This window comes from Euleptes europaea, chromosome 3, assembly GCF_029931775.1.
Source record: "Euleptes europaea isolate rEulEur1 chromosome 3, rEulEur1.hap1, whole genome shotgun sequence".
Lineage (NCBI taxonomy): Eukaryota > Metazoa > Chordata > Lepidosauria > Squamata > Sphaerodactylidae > Euleptes > Euleptes europaea.
In genome coordinates this window covers 79171968-79193795 of record NC_079314.1, presented here as the reverse complement: position 1 = coordinate 79193795, position 21828 = coordinate 79171968, and the positions used below count along the sequence as shown (strand labels likewise).

The 21828-nt window shown below is 37.9% G+C and overlaps 1 protein-coding gene across 1 annotated transcript in view; it reads right to left on the bottom strand.

Annotated features, from left to right (window-relative positions):
* Positions 1 to 21828, bottom strand: part of LRRIQ1 (leucine rich repeats and IQ motif containing 1) — a 115811-nt gene that overhangs the window by 13045 nt on the left and 80938 nt on the right. Inside the window, exons 22-23 of the mRNA XM_056846742.1 lie at positions 20094 to 20195; positions 3001 to 3133 (exon numbers count right to left, since the gene is read on the bottom strand). Coding sequence (XP_056702720.1) covers positions 3001 to 3133; positions 20094 to 20195 — 235 coding nt within the window. The remainder of the gene's footprint in view (positions 1 to 3000; positions 3134 to 20093; positions 20196 to 21828) is intronic.

The window sequence follows — 21828 nt, the reverse complement described above, 5'->3', positions numbered from 1 at the left end:
CAGAATATATTGCATGGTCCTTTGTGGCCTGGCTCTAGGCTACAATCTTAAGCACAGTTGTAGGAAAACTGAACCAAAATCCATGGAATTACTTCTGAGTAAACATGTTTACAACTGCAAGATATCTACTGCTTGGAAATGGCTAGCTGGCAATTTTTTTTAGCTAAGAATCATTAAGAATTTGGGTTCTTATTTTCAGTAGGCTTAAGGAATATTATTTTTAAGAAGCTGGCTGGGACAGATAAGGTAATCAGTTACTGCCAGAAAGTTTAAGATAAAATTCTCGAAATGCAAGTTCCTTAATAGCTGGCAATTTATCAAATTTGCTCGTAACACTAAAGAAGTACAAATTACATATACATTTATCTGATCTTATTTGAGCAATAATCTTGGTTTTTGTTAGATAAATCTATAAGCCATTTGACCTTCATAATTCTGATTGTTCTCCCCATCAATGTTTTCCCATGAAGTTCAGGGAAAGTAGGATTAGACATAACATCTCAATGGTCTTAATAATGCACTGCTCACATTTACAGAAGTAAAAACATTTGAAAACAATTCTTGTTGAACAGAGGCCATCTCATCTTACTCTTGGAAACTATCGTGCTTCCCTTAAAAAAAGTTTTAACGAATATTAACCAACTGATATAATTGAGGATAAAGATTTTTTAAAAATTATCTTCTCACTGATTTTTTATACATTAAAGAATTCTGTTGGTGAACTTTCATCAAAGCTTTTCATTAAAACTAAAAGAATCAGTGAGAATGACAAGACTTTTCTGTTTTTAACTACCATGCTGCTAATGACAGTTTAAACGCTTATACTAGTAAATAGTAATTGAGTTTTTCCCATGTATTTTTCCTGCTGCTGTTCTATATATTTTGAAAATATATTATTAAGTTTCTTTAATAAATACTTTCAGAGATCCTTTGCAATGATGACTGTAGTCTTAAAGAATGTATTATAATGTCATTCTAAACATATTTACTTGGAATAAACAATTTTTTTTTGCAAGTAGATGTCTTCAGCATATTAGCTCTTGCACAGGCTTCCATCTGAAATTACCATAATTGTCTAACTTAAACAAATTGCATTTCGGTTGTATTCACTATTCCATGCCAAAATGTACTATGGGGTAGAAAACTGTCCCACAAAAAAACAAACAAGCATGTTTTTGGTGGTAGAAGTCATAATGCCATTCAACTCCCAGAGCCCTTTTCCAACTACCTGAACCTTGATACATATTTTAACATGAAGTAGAGTTTTTTTTGGTTTAAATTCCACTTTTTAGCATATTTAATTACTAGTTCTGTAGAATAAACGTAGCATGTTGTATGGCTATGGTGGGTTTTTTTTAATGTGAACATCTACTTGAGTGTTAAGGTTCTTCTGAATAGTTCTAGCATCAATGTGGAAAACAGAAAAAATACCGAAAATCAAACTTTGGATCGACAAAGCATATGAATTTATAACAATGGCACATCTAACAGAGCTACTACAGTCAGACACTCAAAAATCAAACAAAGACAAATGGCAAATTTTCTATGAATATATTAAAACTTAAAAATAATTAAAAAACCCTTTATTATGAAAATAACGCTTATGATTATATATAACCTATCAAAAAAACGAGAATATCTAACAGAAGTACTTCAACCACATATCCAAAACTTGAATAAAGATAAACAATCAATCTTTTTCTTTCTTTCTTTTTTTAAGGAATTTATTACGATTAGAAAACAGTAATAGATTCTTTTAAATGTTATGAAAATGATTTTGGTGTTTAAATACAATATGTTAAAAAAATGACTAAGCAAACTATGTTAGGGGTTAACAAACGTATTTTCTTTACACCTCCCTTACCCTTTTTCCTTTCCTGTATCCCCAGATAATTCTAAAAATCAATAAAAATATCTTAAAAAAAAAAAAAAGGTTCTTCTGATGTATCCACATTTTTCTGCAGTCTTGGTAAGTTATGAACATTTTGGTGTAGTGGTTGAATCATTGGATTGGGATCTGGGATACCCAAATCCAAATACTGACTGTGCCATGAAACTTGAAGGGTGATCTTGGACCAGTCACTCTCTGTCAGCCTAACCTACCTCACAGGGTTGTTGCGAGGGCAATTTTTGGAGACTAATGTGTGCCATCCTGAACTCCTTGGGAAAGAGCAAGATAAAAATATTCTAAACACATAAAATAAATTAAAACATTAAAATTGCCCATCTATCTTCCAACTCGCTTTCCTGGCATAAGATGAAGAGAACTCTGAGGGGGGAAAACATCCTTTTTATTGATGTGGGCCTGCAGAGGGCATCTGGCTCCTTCCACACTTGAGTTTCATATTCTTCCTCAATGGAATTTTAAAAACATTTTTGGCGTCTAATAGAAAATCTGTTTGATTAGATGGTGAAGAAATGACCAGCTAAGTAAAGAGAGATTTAATCCTTCTAGAAGTCAAAGGATAGAATTTTCTCAGGCACAAAAACTTGCAATGTTGTTAATTTTCTTACAATAAAAAACTTCATATTTTTTTGACCCTTGTATTTCCCCCTCAGTGCAATTCTCCCTCTGCTGCTCCTACTCTTGTCTGTTTCAAATATACCATTTGCCACAGCATATCAATGCATTATTTAGTATATCTGGTTAGCTATTAAATTACAATAATTTGAATACATTCTGTAACTTGAATAGTATATGAAAATATATGTTTCCCTGTATTTTTCATAAAGGCAGCCATTTGGGCTTCTGACAGAAAAATAATTATGGATATTATGAAGAGATATTGCATGCTGGCATGTCATAGCAATTCACTAAGGTTTGTGAAAGAACGATAGGCAGAATTTATTAAATTAATTCTCAACGGGAGTGTATTTGAAACTTGGCAATGTGGCTCTTGGATAAAATGGCATATTTGTTTTAGGACAATTAAGATGGTCTTCGTGTTACATGATGTATTATTACAATCCAAAAATCTAATTTAAAGGCAATGAGCTCACCATTTTTCATTTTTGGGACTAGGTCCTTCATAATCCCAGACTTGGGTATGAAGCCAGTGGTATGTACGTTCTTTGTTTCCTTCCATCCTTTCTGCTAATTTATCTGTGTAACCAGTGAAGTCTTCTTCCTTACCTGAGGATGAGAATAATTTTTGGGTTTCATAGTTCCATAAATACAATTGTCTCCACAAGAGACCAAATATACACCCTTGCAGCACAATCCTGTGTGTGTAAGGCATACTGAATTCAGATTCGTACTAACAAGAAAAGGAACATTGAGAAAATACCACTGACTAGTTGTCCTCACAGACTTGCTTTCACCTCAAAAACCTATGACTGGATTGACTACCGGTAATCTGTTTGTATGAAAAACAGCAAAGAATGTCTTAATCCCTCCCCCAACACTTGCAGTGGTGAAGGATAGGCTGCTTTACAATAGTCATTAGACGTATATATGTATGCATGTATGTATGTCTTGTCAGGTTGCAACCAATTTATGGTGATCCCAGAAAAGGACTTTCAAGGCAAATGAGAAGCAGAGGTAGTTTGCTATTGCCTTCCTCTGCAGAGTCTTCCTTGGTGGTCCCTGAACCAAGTACCAACCCTGCTTAGCTTTTGAGATCTGACAAGATCAGGCTATACTACACCATTCCACATTGTCAGTCATTAGACTTAGCCTAACAGAAAGAAAAAAAAACTCTCTTCTGAAGGCCAAATAAGCTTCATGTGACTTTGGAGTTCCATGAATGGACCTCCAGAAACATTACTGTCGGATGCACAGACAGGTAGCAGATCAGGCAGGATGAATAAGTTCGATATTAAGCTAAGGGTAAAGCTGCCAAAGGACCAGACAACGAGTCTGTAGGACATGCAGAAGCATGGTCAGTGTTAGGCCAACAAGTCAAGAATCCATAAGGCAATCCAGGGCAGACAGGGTAAAAATACTGCTCTTACTGTTTTACACCCTGGTAGGAAAAAAGGTAGGGAGGGAAGGCAGAATGGTACAGCCCGATCTCGTCAGATCTCGGAAGCTAAGTAGGGTCAGCCCTGGTTAGTATTTAGATGGGAGACCACCAAGGAATACCAGGGTTGCTATGCAGAGGAAGGCACTGGCAAATCACCTCTGTTAGTCTCTTGCCATGAAAACCCCATAAGGGGTCACCATAAGTCGGCTGCGACTTGTCGGCACTTTACACACACACACACACAGGAAAAAAGGCAGGCATGATATTTTTCACCTCAGCTATTTTACCTGATAGAAAAAAAAATACCGGTACCCATATTGTACAAGCCTTTTATCCCTACCAGGGTGTAAAGAAGGAAAGGCATTGTTGATCCAGCAAACAACAGAGGAACAAGAAAAGATTAACCTCTTCTGGGCTAGAAGAGGTTCACATCTAGAATTCAAGTCAAGGAAATCTAACATCGCATGAGTTTGTAAACAATAAGTTGAATTCATGTTCAGCGGAGAGTGATAACAAGCAGGATGCAAAAACCTGGTCAAACTGCTGAGATGTACAAAGGGTGGGATGTTGGGGTGGGCCCGGCGACCCCGCCTCCTGAGTGGCTTGCTGCCTCAGCACAGGAAGCCAAAAATTTAATTTTAAGAAAACCCCATGAAATTCCTCCACTGAGTTGCACGGGGCTCTGCCTCCCTTTCTGCAGGTGCAAGATCATGCCAGCAAAAGGGGGCGCTCCTGGGGCAAAAGGCCTCAGAAAGCTGAATAAATGCCCCGCTTCCAGGAATGCCCCGTTTGGAACTAGCACGAGCACTTGCGCCGGGAAAACACCGTCATGGTGGCTGAACTGGTGCCCATGCGTGGTAGTGCTGCAGATCCCTGGCACTGGTGCAGCAAGTCACCCTGCACTGGCAGTGCCAATTTAGCCAGCACAAGTGGCACTAAAACCGGCACAGGGGTCATGCTGGCTCCAATCCTCTTTTGGTATCACCTTCAGGATTGCTCTGCCCAACTGCTGCATTTATTAAAAGGCCCAGAAAACAGGAAAGTGTTCAGTTCCTGGAGGAATACCTGAAGAGATGGGACCAAGTGAACCTTTCAGTGTAACACATTCCAGGGCATGGGGGGAAACTATGGAGAAAGCCCTGCTTTTAATTAGGAGTTTCATCTTTCCAGCTGTTTTACGGTCTGTTCTGAGGTTTGTTTTATGGATAGTTTTATGCAACACATTTGAAAGGTGAGCCTCATTATACTAAAGAGAAAGTGCAAAAGATGCTTGTGGGAGAGGTAAGAGGAGGGCCCCACTGTTCCCCTTAGCGCGGAAGAGAGAAGGGACTAGACACTGTTATGGAGGGGCTTCTATACTTGCTTCTTTTTAGCAAATGATCACTCGAGATAGCCTTCCTGTTCCCTCTCAAGAATAGGATTACTGTTAAGACTCAAAGTCATTTAGCAGAGTAAATCCTCTTCTAATGCTGAGGCTTAATCTTGCCTTCAGCCCCAAGGGAGAGACCTTCTTCCAGTTTTCACTTAATCCACTTTCAAATATGATCAGCCACTTTACTGGCTCTCTGTGTCCCACTCGCCATTCATCCCTTCCCTGGCTGTGTTTCCTCCTCTTGTGTACATTCTTCTCACCCTCGAGTGGCAATGGATGACTCATAGTCCACTCTGGTTTTCCTATATTGGAATGCATTGTCAATTTCCTAGTCGGGAAAGGGTGGGATGAAAAGCTAATTAATAATAATAATAATAATAATAATAAGCAATTTTGGCATGTGTTTGGGCCATAGCCAAATCAGATATGCTCTACATCAATTTGGTGGTAGCAAAGTCTGTGGTAATATGGTAACTGTTTCAACCTGCAAGTGATGGCTTTCTCCAAAGAGGTTAAAAAAAATATGGGAAAACCGGGATGATTTATGAGATCAGAAACCAATAGCCCATTCCTTAAGGGAGGGTAGATCTGCGGAGGCTGGGAGTAGTGCTGCCGCACCACCTCCTCCTTGGTTTCCCAGCCACCGTAGAGGCTAAAAAAGCCTTTTATATAAGTTTAAAATTTTAAAAGGGGGGGAAATGCCCCATAGCGAGCAGTGAGGCTGCACCACCGAAAAAAATGGCGCAGCCCCGCCGCCAATCAAGGGGGCGTTCCTGAGGCGAAAGGATTGTGGAAGCTGCCTAAAGGCATCTCCACCCCGGGAATGCCCCTCCACGCCAGCACAGGCTTTGCCTTCTGGGAAAGCCCTGCCGGTGTGGCTGCGCTGGCGGCAGGGGCCAGCAGTGGCCAGACGCCGGTGTGTTTGCCCTCATGCCAGCATAGGTGTCACCTTATTCCATGATAAGGTGGCACTTACGCCGGCACAGGGTCATGCCAGCTCCTAAAGAGCTTCACACACACCCCTTCAGGAATGTAACATGGAAGAAACAGAAGGAAGACACAATGCGATCCACAATGAAATATGTGAACCAAACAATGAGACATGTGAACCAAACAGAGTGCCAAATGAAGTGAGGTAACCTCAGGTGCTGACAATGTTTCAGAAATGCAAGAGACAACAACTCACACCAGCTGAAAGGAGTCAACTAAAAATGAAGACATCCACAATGCAATATTACATGCCCCAAAGAGGGTGGCTCTTCGTCTTTTTGATCCAGAAATCCTGTATCTTCTGGTTAATTTTATATGTCAAAACATTTAATATAAAGTGTTGCTGTTTTTTTTAAAAATGCTTGCACAGTTGCAAGCTACTGAATCATACCCCAGCACGTGATTTCTAAATCCTGTCTCTGATCTACATGACATCTAATCCTTTCCCCTGATTATGTGACACAGAAAAAGTATCTTCTGTGATTATTTTATATTCTTCACTGTTAAGGACAAGAGACAAATTCAACTTATTTTTTGACATTTTCTCTAGTGGTTCGCAGCAAGTTCATAATAAATGTTGCTTCTCCTTTATTAAGATGTGTTGGGACGATAGCCAGTTATTCTTTTAACAGAAGAACAAAATACAGGACATCTAATTTCTAGATAACGTAACTGCCAAGTAAATAAATATAATGTATAAATGTGCATGCTTTAATTATGTCAATTATTTAACAATAAGACCCCATTTCATATAGTTTGTTTAACATACAGTAGTTCTGTATGAATGTATCCTAAAAAATAAAAGTCATCAAAGGTCAGCTCCTGGAACATTTGCTTTAATTTAGCATTTTAAAATATAACCACACTGAATGACAGTACAGAAAACCATCAAAACAGATCAAAACAATCTTTTAATTTTATTTTACATCTCAAAAAAAATTATTAAAAATGCTAGTAGTGATAGACAGGAAACACTGATTAATATTGATTAGTAATTATGGTCAATTATTTTACAAGAGGTTAATATTCAAAAGTCTTTTTCATGCACAAAATGGTACCAACATACGTGCACTGGATTTAGATGGATGTAATTATTTTCAAAATGAACAACACAGTCAGGTTACAGCAAGCTAGGCCTTTACAGAAAATTTTTAAAAATCTTGGATTTTTCCTTAGCAAAGAAGCTGGTTTAGCCACCAGCTTGACACCAGATCTCTACAAAAAGGATCAGAAACCAGAAAAGGTGGGTGGGTATTGCTATGCTGGGAAGGGAAAGTGAGCGCACAATATCTGAAGAACTAAATTTCAATAAAGCAAAGTAGATGGTTCATGAAATTAAATCATTTAATTCAAAGTGTTAGTTTGTAATGGCAGTCATTAGGTAATAGTCATACAACGGCAATCCTATGCAGAATTACCCCAGTCTAAATTTCAGTGAAATTAATAAGTATATACTGGAGTAACTAAATTGAATTACACTGTTTGTCTACATAAGTAATTTTTCGGTTAATAAATTCAGTGGAATCAGGATTTCATTTTTAAATGCACACATTTATCTTTACTCTTTTGTGTTGAATAAACAGAATTATTATTTAATGCTGTTCCCGTTGTCCTTATTTTACATTATTGTACTATGAAATATGGCTCTACAGTATGAATAATCTTCTCTGAAACTCAAATGGTTAATAAAACAACCAAATAATAAGTGCATAGGAGAAAGACTGGCTAAGTTAAAAAGGGCATAACTAATGAAAACTGCATAAGTTCTAGCATTTTAACCAGTGTTTAACTTTTCTGATTTATAGGAATAATTCACCTCCCACACAAAACACCAGTGCTACTGCAGCCAAAGTCAGATAGATAAAGAAAGCAGCCATTCAGTCCATGTAGTTTGGATGAATTTCAGATCTTTGTACCTCTGCCAACATTCAGATCTAACGCTTACGTTTTTTAAAACTGCCATGAGGTTGCATTAAGAAAAATGGAAGGCAGGTATTGCAGCAATCCTATTTGTGGTCTATAAGTAAAGCATAGGACTTGGGATTTTTACTTATAAAGGTAAGTGGCTTACACTTTGATCATGATGATTTGCACCAGGACGGAAACTTCAAATACACAGTTTACATTAAGGAAAATACTTTAAAAAAAGAATAGGAAAATCAAACCTAGCAAGTATTTCTTTTACTAGACCTTTGCTTTCTAAGCAAACACCCCAAACCAGAAAATGCTAATGTGTAATTAGAGCAAAAACTATGGCTATTTATTAAAGGGGAAAAAAAAGACTGCAACCAGTGGAATGTTTTATACTTTCAGAAGTCATTCCCATGTCTGAATAAACACAAATAATGCACTTAAGGATTGAGGACAACTATGATCTCTACTTTATTTTGAAACATTGAAGATCATGGATCTCCCCAAAGAGATTTATTTAATTTTTTGCATTTCCATTCCATTATATCCATTTGGGGACTCAAGCAGATCACAGATATGTCTTCAAACAGTTCAGGAAAATGGCACATGGGGGAAAACTTAAACCATACTTCCCCAGCACCACAGCCCCAATCCAGACTGGTCCGCTGTGCTCCTGCTAACTGAAACTTTTTAAAAATGATGGGAATTTTGGATACGGAACTCCAATTGTCCCACACACTTTGGTCCTGAAAGCCTTCCTCTAACAGAGGAAGTTGTAGTAGAAGGAAGTCAATCCCAAAGACTTCCACAGCTACAAAACCTGCTCAATCGTAAACGATGAGGTAAACACTGTTTGAAATATAACCATTTTATTAGGCAGTGTGTCTGTGACAGAGAAAGAGATGCATAGAAGAGACAGTGATACTTCAGACAGTACTGAGCTTCTGGAGATCTCACAACAGGACTCCCTTTCCCATCCCTTTGGTCCTCGATAAATGCTCCCTACAGCAACAATTTTTTGGGAGCAATGGGAGAGTGGAACCATCTGTACTTTCTTGTATGACATTCTAAAAGCCATCATAGAACACTGTATAGGAGGACCCTGTCATTATGGACTGAATACATGAAGCTGCCTTATACTGAATCATTGGTCCATCAAAGTCAGTATTGTTTACTCAGACCAGCAGCGGCTCTCCAGGGTCTCAGGCAGAGATCTTTCCCATCATCTATTTGCCTAGTCCTTTTAAGTGGAGATGCCGGGACTGAACCTGGGACCTTCTGCATGCCAAGCAGAAGCTCTACCACTGATTAAGAGCTCAACGGAGAGAATTACAAATAGATTGTGTATCCTTGAACAGATGCAAGACAATCATAGTGAAAGATAGATCGGCAAAAAAGAAGCTCTTAAGGTTGTCTTTCAGAGTTAAGACACTGGGTGAATGGCAAGGCACAATGGTAGAATGCTCTTCAGAACTGCTCAGATCTAGTGAGTGTCCAGGCTTTAAAGAGGACACCTGAATAAGCTGTACAATTTGAAAAACACTAAAGAGGACAGGAAAAAGGGCTAGCTGAAAAAGGGGCTCCAGGAACAAAGGATATTGGATCTGGAGTCAACTGAGCTACATGGATGAACTTAAGGGGCTTGCATTTTCTGCAGTCTTTGAGGGAAAAAAATTAAAATCTTAATGCCATCAATAAACTACACAGGAAACAGGCACCTAATGAAAAAGGCATTTGTTTCTGAATATTATATATTATTGTAAGTGATGTATTTCCATTTACAAAAGGCACATTAAAATACGTTTCAAAGAGTATACCAATCACAGAACTCCGTGACAGCTCAAGGAAATTTTCGCATATACTGCCTAGACTACCAAGAAAGCCTGACAAAAATCTAAGAAAGCAGACCTGGCTAAGAGTCAGGAGTCATGCTTATTATATAGAAGTCCCAGGGGTATCTTTCAATCAGAGGTCACAATCGAGGCAACAGAAGCAGTGTCACGATATCAGAGAAAGGGCCAATTCAGACCTGCTCCCTGACAGACAGTGAGGTCAGAGCTTGCGGCAAATCACTGTATTACAAGGGAATATTCCCTGTACACTTTTAGAGCTGTCATCTGAACAAACAAGGCTAGGTCATCTGTAGGTTAAATCAGAAACCTTTTGCTGACAATATAAACCACAGATTCTTCTTTAATTCCTTAATATGTTTCTTACCTATAGGGATGCATTTTCATGAACATTCTTCATTGTAATTTTGATAAAAGCTATTGACTTAGAACAAACAGATTCTTATGATACATGAATTCTATCCACTTTAATAAGAAATCTTCCTTACTATGCAGCAAACTGGCCTATTCGCCACTCTCCACAACTGCTAAACAACTCAGAAAAAGATACTTCTGCAGTTAGGCTCCTAGGGATGTCAAGGTAAAAGGACAATTGTTAAATTTCTCTTTATTTGGCACAGGAGTACTGATGGTTGGTCTGAGCTAGCATGACCTATCCACCAACACACAGAACCAGGGTTCAGCACATTTATTCCATTTCAAGGATTTGGTGCACCCACAAAATAAATAAATTCACAAAAGAATGCTAGAGCGGGTGCATCTGTAGTTAGGGAAATGTTCAAGATTATTCCTGCTGGACTAAGTCTATACATGCATCCTCCAACAGTGCTGATCACCACTAAAGGGGAGGAGGTACTAAGTCTAGTTCCCCAGTTCTCCAATTACCTTTGAATACTTTGGCCTTGGCTAGCCATGTATGAACATATGGAGACAGAGGCCAAAAGTGCTCAGGTATCTTTACTCAATGGGGTTTACTCCTAGGGAATCTGATCTTTTAAGGAGCACAGCTTTACTGACTGGCTAGATGATTTGCCATGATGAGCAAGATGATTGCAGATTTCAAATATTAATATTTTCAAATGAGAAGAATCAAACAGGACAGCATACTTTAGACACCACACATGCTCCAGTACTTATCACAAGAATGCTGAGAGGTTATGTTCCTGTACAGTTCCATTATTATCACTTGTATCAATTTCTGCAATTTTTCATAAAAAGTTTCTAAATCTAGAGTACTTACTTTCTATTTGTGCAGATTACCTGGAAAGTGTAAAAGATATATGGCTTTGTTCTTTGTATTTAATGGCACCACATTTTCAATATCTAGGTTTCAATTTTGCTGTCTTTTCACAGTGTTTTGTTTAAAGAAACATTTCATATCATCAAAAGAAGTTGTAATATATGGCTGATCCACAACTTTATTAGCAAAAAAAGATGGAAAAAGTCATGAACGTATGTTCGATATTAAAAATGTCATCACAAGGAAATGGTCTTTTTTGGAGTGCTGTAGATCTCTGACCTCATTAAGGACAATTAATCCTTCATAATACTATAGTTCCCATCCATGGATCAGGATTTTTTTTTTATAAGACCTTCCAGTCACCTTATGAAAGCAACAATCTGCCCTTGTAAGGGTCTTCTACCTTCCAATCTATTTAGTAGCTTAAAAAAACCCTAGGAGGATTTCCATTGTAGGACTCTCCTGTTTTTCTGTGGGGATATAAAAGAAAATCATCCCAATCTAGCAAAAGAGGTTCTGCATGCACAGAAAGCTGATGCATGGGGAAAACCTTCTTTCCGCACCTAAGGGTAGACTGAACATGATTTTTGCTGAATTGGGCCATACATGTATCACTTAACAGATGGCCGGCCAGGCTAGCTTTTACATAAGCAATCATCTGCTCTCACTCTTGATGAACTAGATCCACCCCACCATTGCCTCACTGAACAGATTACTGGCACTGCCAACACCGATAACACTTTTTCTTATAGGCAATGGAGACAGACTAGGTTTTCGGAGCACTGCATAGAGAAAAGTTGAGATGAAGCACAAACCACATATATTCAATGTAACTAGTGTACTAATCTCAGCAAGAAAGGTGGGCTATAAATAATGTAAATAAATACAGCAACAAGAAGGTCTCAAATTATACTTGAACTATTTGTCTTCATTCATAGCCGTCATTGTGAAATTTATTTTCATCACTAACAACCTGCCCACTTGCCGACATTCAACTACAAATGACATCAGGGTTTATACACAATTCTGAACAACCTCCAGTTCCTGGTTTCATAACGGAAATCAGTAATCCAGATTATTATTATAATTATTATTGGCAAAAGCTTCATTTTTAACCACTCTTCTCTACTGTGACTGCATGCATTCTAGGGTAATTAATCATGAATATGTTTCCTGTTCATGCAATAGGATGGGTACATCTTGTTTGAATATGCAGGAATACCAGCTTTCTAAGTGGAATGTATTTCCACAACTGGCCTGCGCAAAGAAGACATCAGAGGTCTAAACAAGGGCATGTCTTAGCCCTAATGATTTCGTAATGATTGAGACAATTAATCAATTGAAGAAAAAAAGACAGTACAATCCAGTCCATGGCCTTCTTCTTTTGTTCTGAACAAGAATTAAACTTCATTTAAGCTTTCTTGCGGAACACTCTCTCCTTCCTGATGTGTCCCCACCTCCTCCCCTTGGCCAAACCTATTTGAATTTAAGTTGTTGCTAAAATTATCTGTCTTTTGCTCTCTAAGACCTAGGTCACAACCTTATTTAAGGGCAGGAAATAGTTATCAGGTCACCGACTGGTCAGATGAAAAGGATTTGAAATGCTTTAGCATGCAGAGGTTTATTCCTTCAAATGACTGCTTTATGTAGTATAAAAGATTTGGGTTCTGGCTCAATGTTCTTCTTTTCCATCTATAAATATTATGGGGTATAAAAACACTACTGTGCATAAAATCATGAGGAAATTGGGGGAAAAGGAGAAATGAAATAGTTTGTCTGATTTACCTTATTTGACAGACTAAAATTACTCTCAGTAACTGCTCCAAAAATTCACTCTTACTGACATCAACAGCAGCTCAGTTGTTTATGGGAGAAGACAAATATATGGTTTAGTTTTTTAAAGTAAATTTTAGCCTCCCCTGTATAATGACTGCAGTTCTAAACATAATTATTAGTTCTCCTTGAACTCAGAGGGACTTGCTTCTATAACTTAAACAAGATTGGTAGCATACAGTGCAATCCTAAACAGAATTATACCCTTCTAAGTCCATGGAAGTCAATGGCCTTAGAAGTGTGTAACTCAACGTAGGGTTGCAGAGTTCTTTTAGCACAGTGGCATGTAGACCACAGTGAACCATCCTTTAGGTAACTTTACAATTATTGTCATTTAAGAACCTAACACTGCTTTCAGAGCAGAACCTACATTTTATTGTGTGCTGGGCTTTCGATACTTATAGAAGGGGACTCTATATTCCTTTGGGACTAGCCTCAGTGTGCCAAGACAAAAAGATCTTCTGGCCCTAAAGAATGAATCCCTTCATGGCGTGAGAAAGCCACTTACTGGGATTTTTCACGGCGGTAGAAAGGGTTGAAGTTAGGTCTGCCTAAACTCCAATAACAGCGTCCCTGGGAAAGGATGTTGAAATGAAGGAGTTAAACCATGTCCAGTCATTATAATTTTGGGTGCATTGTTTGTGATCCTCCTGATACACCCAGTAATCATTTTGTCTGAACAGGGCAATGTGGGTATTTTCCAGTTTCAGGATGCACACACGGTATCCTCAGAAATCTTGGTTTCTACGTATTGAAGTTGGAAAATATGCACCCTGCCCTATTTATACAATATGGTGACCATGTGTATCGGGAGGTTCACACCTCCTTACATCTTCCCTTACATGTGGCTAGCTCTCCACAATCAAATAATTGAACAAAGCTCCTAAAGGGTTGAAGGATATAGAATTAAAAAGCAGTTACTATTTGGTCTTCTTGGATTCTCTCTATTTACTACAAAAACCTTTGCTTCTATCACAATAACTACAGTGGGAGAAAAGATTGTGCAATCTGTAACATTTTAGCATATATTTTTGAAGTTGTCTCGAGGCGTGAAGGTCTGTGCACAGGGCTTAACCCCCCCCCCCCAATAAATAGATGATCAAATATATTTAATGACATCTTCAAAATCTTTTGTACCAACTGGACAACTGGTGCCATTGAGGACATATAAGTAAGTCCTTTTGCATGGGCATATTAACGAGTCACGAGAAGATAATTTGTTATTGCTGCAAGTACCCCTTAGCAAAGTTTTTGATTAAAAAGAATGATCCTTCACAGATTTACTTGGAAACAAGTCCTTTGGAGTGCCATGTAACTATGCCCAGGACTGCTGACCTCACTTTTACTTGAATAAATGAAAGATGGGTAATGCTTGCCAATATACCTGAATAATACGTGCCTTCTTGATATGAACCTACTCTTCTACTCTGGTCGTCTTTGGAGGCTCTGCTTCAGGAGTCCTTACCATTTGAGGCTAGTCAGGTGACAACTCAAGAAATGATCTTCTTGATTGTGGCACAAAAACTTTGGAACTCCCTCCCCAGGTAGACTCATCTGTCCCTCTCTATCATTGTCAATAAATGACAATGGTTCAAGCTATTTTTGGAATCTCTCATGCATAAATGTGTCTGCTACAGGAGAAAACTTTAGGTAGTGATTTTCAAGCATCTGAACATCAATCATTATAAATTAGTGGGCATTAGGAGTAAGTCAAGTGTTTGATCACATAATAGAAAAAAGGAGAACTTAAGAATTCAGTGGAACTAATTTCTGAGCAAACATGGATAGGATCGGGGCCTAACTTTTCACACATTTTTAGCCAGATGAAACTTTCACCAGCAGTCTCCTGCTGCCAAATTGTAACAGGAAGGAGCCAGGGGAGGTACATTTCTTCTGCAGTTGAATTTAATAGCAGAATATTATGAAATCGACAAGCAAGACTTCTACCAATTCATCTACCAATTACAGGACTTGCGTAATATCTCTTCATATGTCTACTCTTTTAGGGGGGAAAATGACCTAAATTTTGTTTTAAAGTGGAAAGGTCCTAGAAAGAGAGTAGGACACGTACTAGGGTTCATGACACAGCAATAATCTGCCCTGAGCTGGCTTGCTGGGGAGGGTGGACTACAAATATGAAAATAAATAAATAAATAAATAATGTGATAAAAGCATAAGGCAAATATTTAGAGTATTAGTTAAGATGGCTTTGACTCTATCTGACTATCACCACCAACACTTCATGAAGGTGTTTCATTAGTTGACTTTTAACCCTTTGTTTCAGCAACATGCCTGTTTTACCCTATAATATTAAAAAAAGAAAGACAGAAAACTATATAAATTACTTGTGGGCAGGAGATTAGACAATTAGTGGCAGATTGTATTTTAAAAATTATTCAAGACAATAGGAAGAGCAGACAATTTCGGCTATGTAATTGAAGCTCCAGCGCGTGCACCGTAAAGCCCCTGCAGTCTTTTACAACTTTTTCAGAGCACCGCTGTTGTGAACTGGGGTTGCACTCTGCCAGCAAAGCAGCTCTGACCCATGCAGAGCCCTCCTTCAGATCAACACTGCCTCAGGCTTTGCTGCCTTCTCCAAGAAGTCTTACGTTTCAGGCATCAAGTTGAATTTCTTCTGGAGATGATTAACCCAAACCCATGACAGATTTTTTCCAAGATATCCAACTCCTTATGTTTATTTTATCCTGGCTCTTTTTGGATGTACTGGACACAAGTAACCTACTCATTTTACATGTTAAAGGGCTGGTAGAGAGCCATTAATTCCTTAAAATGAGAAAATATTTCAATGTGCAGAGCTCTGTTGTGTGAGCTCACACTAGATAATAAGAAACAAAGCTATAGGACTATGATTCTTGAGGGGGGAAAGGTTCCCTTCTGTCTTGGAAGGGTTTTTAAAAAACATATTTTATCACATTTTATGGCAGATAACTTAAGAGTTTGGAAAAATGGATAACACAACTGATTAATCAATATGGTGCTACAAGGGCTAGTTGAATGTAATTTGGTATAGATATTTGGAAACAAAGAATGATTTTTTTGGGCAGTCTCCAGTAGCTAATTTTTGATTATATATTTTTGCGAACCATATGTAAGTAAAATTAGATTTTTGAAGAGTCATAAGCAAGATGAGCTTTATAGGAAATTGTGAATTTGATAGTTCAGGAAATCTATTTAAAGTCAATATCAATTGAGTAGCCATAATATCTTTATTGGCTCTTTGAAGTGATATAAACAACCCAATATGGCTAAATCTTAATTTCAAGTCATCCTAAACTCAGAAAATGTGCATGCAATAGTGGACTAACTCCTTTCAGATCATATAGAAGTATGCATGTAATATTTAGAAGGCTTAAAAGGACCCCTGTGCAATCCTTTCATCTGATTTTAAAAACCAGGGAAAATGAAATATTAACTAGCTCACAAAAAGTCTAGCATTCTATATCTAGAAGATACCATCATATGCCCCAATAAGTGCAACAGTTAGAAGTTTGGCTCTATTGACCACCCAAGGGCAGAAGTCCAGACTCCTAGTATTTACACCTGGCTTAACTACTGTAATCCAGAGGCCTCAAACTTCCTACCAACCACAAAGACTAATACTGAAGAGATCCAGTCACTTCTGTCCTGAAGAGGGCTCTGGAATCTATCACCCACTGCCCTGTAGCTCACTACGCTAGGTTCTAGCCTCAGAGCATGATTCACTGGATATACTCAAGGTAAAATCATTCTGTGTGGGTGAAGTACAAAACCTGCCTCCTCCTTTCAGTACTAGGCAACTATTCTGGAAATATGGACCACATGTAGTGCTTCTCTTTAAGGACCTGGAATTTTGCCTGCCGTCAAAGGATGACCTAGGTAGGGAGAAAAGAAATGCAGTGGTGCCACGGGTATTACATCAAATGTGATACATGAGAAAATTAGCAAAGTGCATTTTCAAGTAAAGTGCAGGCAGATGTTTGCAAAGTGCCATACAGAAGGTTGTTCATGTTAGCCATACAAACCAATCAGTGATTCACAGTCATAATCTGTCTTCTCACAGGCCTGGCATATGTGCTACAAAGGAGTGCCATCCTAGATATTTATTGCTGATGTCATTTCATTGATGATGCTTATGGGGCTGGTTTTTAGTTATTATAGGAATGGTTTTAGTGTGATTTTGTTGTAATTTGATGGTCATGCTATGCAATTTGTTGTAAGCAGCCCTGAGCTCGGCTCTGCCAGGGAGGGCAGGATAAATAATGAAATAAAATAATAAAAATAAATAAATAAATAAATAAATGATAAGTATTCTGCACTAACTTGCATGGATTCTGCACTAACTTGCATGGAGCTGAAGTACCAAATACAGCAGAAATTGCACTGGTGACCTGAGATTATTATGGCCTCTGTTCTGTGTGTACTTTGGGAAAAACCATAGAGTTTCTATAATTAACATGGATTAATACGGGCAATATTTTGCACCACATCCCATTGGACAGTTTAGATGGCTTACTGTACACAATGAAACATCTTCTGACTCAGTGTGAGATCAAAATGGTGAAAAGAACACTTGATCTCATAATCCACTTCATATAGCAGCCCACCATTCCAACAAATTTAGAAAAATATACAGTACATGGTGTATTTGGTGGGTATTTAATACTCACTGACACCAATGTTTCATTGTGTATATAATGCATACATACACTAAATGCTATCTAGTTGAAAAGTAGCACTCCTTGTATACAGCACTTAATAACTATTTAAAAATAACATCACGATAAAGCACCTGATCAATAAAGGTACCAAGTTACCTGTATATTGTGGTACAAACAAAAACAACCAAACTGCATGAAAATATGAACTATACAAAGTGAACAAGCCAATCAATTATTCAATGAAACTATAATCTATGGGTATTTATTTCTAGCACGAATAAGCATTTACCCGCTATAACCTGTACCATGCATCATTTTGACAATAGTTTTCTTCTTCTAAAGAAGAAATACATTATTTGACCTCGAACATAAGTGTTCAACTGTAATAAGAGAAATAAGTGGATGTCTTGTGGTAAGAGCTGAAATATGCTTTCCAAGACAATTATGGGAATGCAGCCTGATCTTTAAAAGCATGGAAGAAAAATGCACTTCACTTTTACCCTGCTTGCTTACTACAAACAGCTGCTTATGTTGGACCAAACCTTCTAACAATGTGCCAAAAATGGTAATGGCAAGAATTTATACCAGAGAAAAGGATTTCAAATGCATTCTTCAAAACAACAGAATTATACTGATGTTGATGCACTGATTTCCATGTTCAGCTTTCTGCATGTGCTTAAGGACCAGGTGGAAATTAGGGCCATAGACCTTCACTTTGCTCTCTTGTGCTTTTGTTGCAGAAATACAGCAAAACCATTTGTAGTTATGTGTGTGTAAAGAGCCGTCAAGTCACAGACAACTTATGGTGATCCCAGCAAGGGGCTATCAAGGCAAGTGAGAAGCAGATTTGGTTTTCCATTGCCTTCCTCTGCAGAGCCTTTCTTAGAGGTCTCCCTTCCAAGCACTGACCCTGCTTAGTTTCCAAGATGTGATGAGAGTGGGCTATACCATGTTGCCTTCCCTCCCATTTGCAGTTATACCATAGTCTGATTTTTGTGAAAAGTCCACAGAAAACTGCCTGTACACATTATTAATGGCCACACGTACAGCTCTAATGTGGCCCCAAGCCAACAGAAAGAAACCAGTGAAGCAAACACCACTTTACAGAAGCAAAGACAATTAATTCATTATGTTCTGATTTTTAACAAGACATCACCATCTATGTAGTTTGAAAATGCATAGATGACAGTACAAATATGTGGAAAAAATAATGAAGAATGAAGAATGAGGCTTTTATAGTTTATCATTTGAAAGCTTCTTGGAATGGAAAGAAAGTAAAATATAATCTTACGAACAGCACTTTTTTGCATACAATATGCAGTTTGTGCAATATGCAGTTGTACAATATGAATATTTCTGTATTCTCCCATAGAACTGTGAATATTTAAAATTAAAAGAGGGGCTTGACTGGATGTTAGAATAATTATCTGGCATATTACTGATATCAGTTAAGGTTAATTTTGCTCTAATCCATTCTGTTGACTTTTTAGTAATATTTATAAATCTATTTCCTCCTGAAGACACACTATATCTATTATTAAAATATTTAAACAAAAGCCCAAAATATGAAATATAAACAATGTGCAAGATTAATTTTAACCAAACACTTTCGTCATGTATGCCTCCCGATATCAAATGCCTCATATATATGGCTACCAGATACATTTTGTACTACATTATTCCTTTTAACACTGATAATACTGTATCATTCAATGGCAAGGAATAGTACAGAAACATGCCGCATATTTAGATGTCTTACTCCTTACAGTTTTTCACTACTGTGATATGTTCCAGTTTAACAAAACTTTTTAAAAAATCTTCTAATTGTTCCACTTCCTAGGGCATTCCCTTTCAAAACCAGCAACTCTTTTAACAGATAACATATGTGTGCTTGATGTTGATGTTAAAATCCTTCCATTTCCAACTTTAAAGAAAAGAAATCTTTTTTGAATGGAGATATCTACTTTTCAGAGATATTACTTTTGGTGGACTCTGAGAGGCAGCAAGGTTTACATTTCCCACCTGAACACTAAATATATAGATAGAGAGAGAGAGACAGAGAGAGAGAGAGAGAGAGAGAGAGAGAGAGAGAGAATGAGAGAAAGAGAGAGGGGGGGCACAGATACCAATAGATTTGGATGATTGCATGGAAGTTCTTTCGCTGCTAGAGCAAATTAAGTATTTTAAGGAAGTGATCCATTCCTTTGTATGATTTTCATAATTTGAGAAAATCTCAGCACAAAAATAAATGTACAGCACAACTCATGTGCATACCTTCAAAGTAACTCGTTTTTCCTGTCTGTGCCTTCTTTGGTGGTTTTGAAGGGGGATGTTTATTTTCATTGTTTTTGAACAACGCCAGGCGCACAGCTGGGTCTAGACGACAAGAACAAGTTAAAATCAAAAGGTCAGATCTTGCTCATTCATTCCTTAAAAGAAGTATTCGCCTTTTAGCCATTTATTAAAAGAAACAGAATATCTTCTGTAGGTTTTGCATTAGCAAGGAAAATATACTATTTCTAACATGAAATAGTTAAATTATAAAAAAAAAGCACTTTGATTTAAATGATACATTTAAAACCTTTTTCTGTGGGCCAATAACTAATGTCAGGGAAAATGACAATTACAATCTATGTATTTAAATAATATTTGAATCTTCTAGTTAGAAAATGAATTTCCTACTAACACGGGGGGACGGGGGGATGGGACGGGACCCAGAAACAGGGTACAAAATCTCTAATTCAACCAATATATCGAACATTTTGAGGCTGTTTAATAAGTGGCTGTCTCCAAATGAAAACTGCAGGTCTTTCCTTGAAATCAACTAAAAGTCTTTTTAGAATAATATGTAGTGTATAAAGCAGTTATCAGCCAAATCCAACAGTGGCAATCTGCCCATGAAAGCACATGTTTCTGTACATGATTGCTATTCTGCATTCTCCTTGCACATACGGAAGAGTGCAACAGAAGCCAACCTGCTACCCAAACGCTAAAACCTGGTGTGTATGTGTGTTGTGTATAGAGCACAAGCATCTGTTTGTAGACTGCCTGAGAGAAGAACATACTAATTCTACTTTTCCCTCCAATAGCTAGGTGATTCCAAATGAACAATCAGTGTTAGATACTTATGTGGAAGGGGAGACCCTTTTTCACAAAGCAGCATATAGGTAGCTTGCTGCTATTTCAACAGGACCCTTGGATAAGGCCCATGGTAGACATTCACTTAAGCATATTAAACACCTCGTCTCTATTCCTCAGATTCACACATATATAGAGAGAAGAATCAGCATTTACCCTTGGTGCAATCCCATGGTACTGGGGAAGGTATGTGCAACCACACAGGTGGGACCAATCATGTGAGTTTTCCCCAACAGATTAGCACCTGCAAGGAACTTTGTTTCACTGAAATCAGTGTAATAGTATTAACAAATCTAAGTAGTATGCCTTCATTTGTATATGGTTCACAGAAAGGTTTTAGATTGTGCATTGAATATAGTGGTGGTGCAAAGTGCTATCAAACCAAAACTGACTTATGGTGACCCCCGTAGGGTTTTCAAGGCAAAAGATGCTCAGAAGTGATTTGCCATTGCCTGCATCTGCATAGTAACTCTGGACTTCCTTGTTAGTCTACCATCCAAATACTAGCAGCAGCTGAATAGCTAAGGATGATGCATTTGCAATCAACCCTCAATAATGAACAAGTTGCCAAGCCACTCTTTTTAGCACAAGTTGTAGACGGCTCTGTGAAATCAAACTTTCCTGGATATTCATCAAGGTAAGTTTTTTTGACTAGCACAACCAGGATTATAAACCTATTAAGAAGCTGCTTTATAATGATGCAGAGCTATTGGTCCATCTAGTTCATAGTTTCCATTTTAACTCCCAGCACTTTCCCGATCTCTTTTCCAAGCTAGGGCTGTCGATTCGGTTCATCCCGAACTGAAAAACAGCCGAATTTCCCCCGATTTGGCGGTTTTCAGTTCGGATGGAACCAAATTCAAAAAAAGGT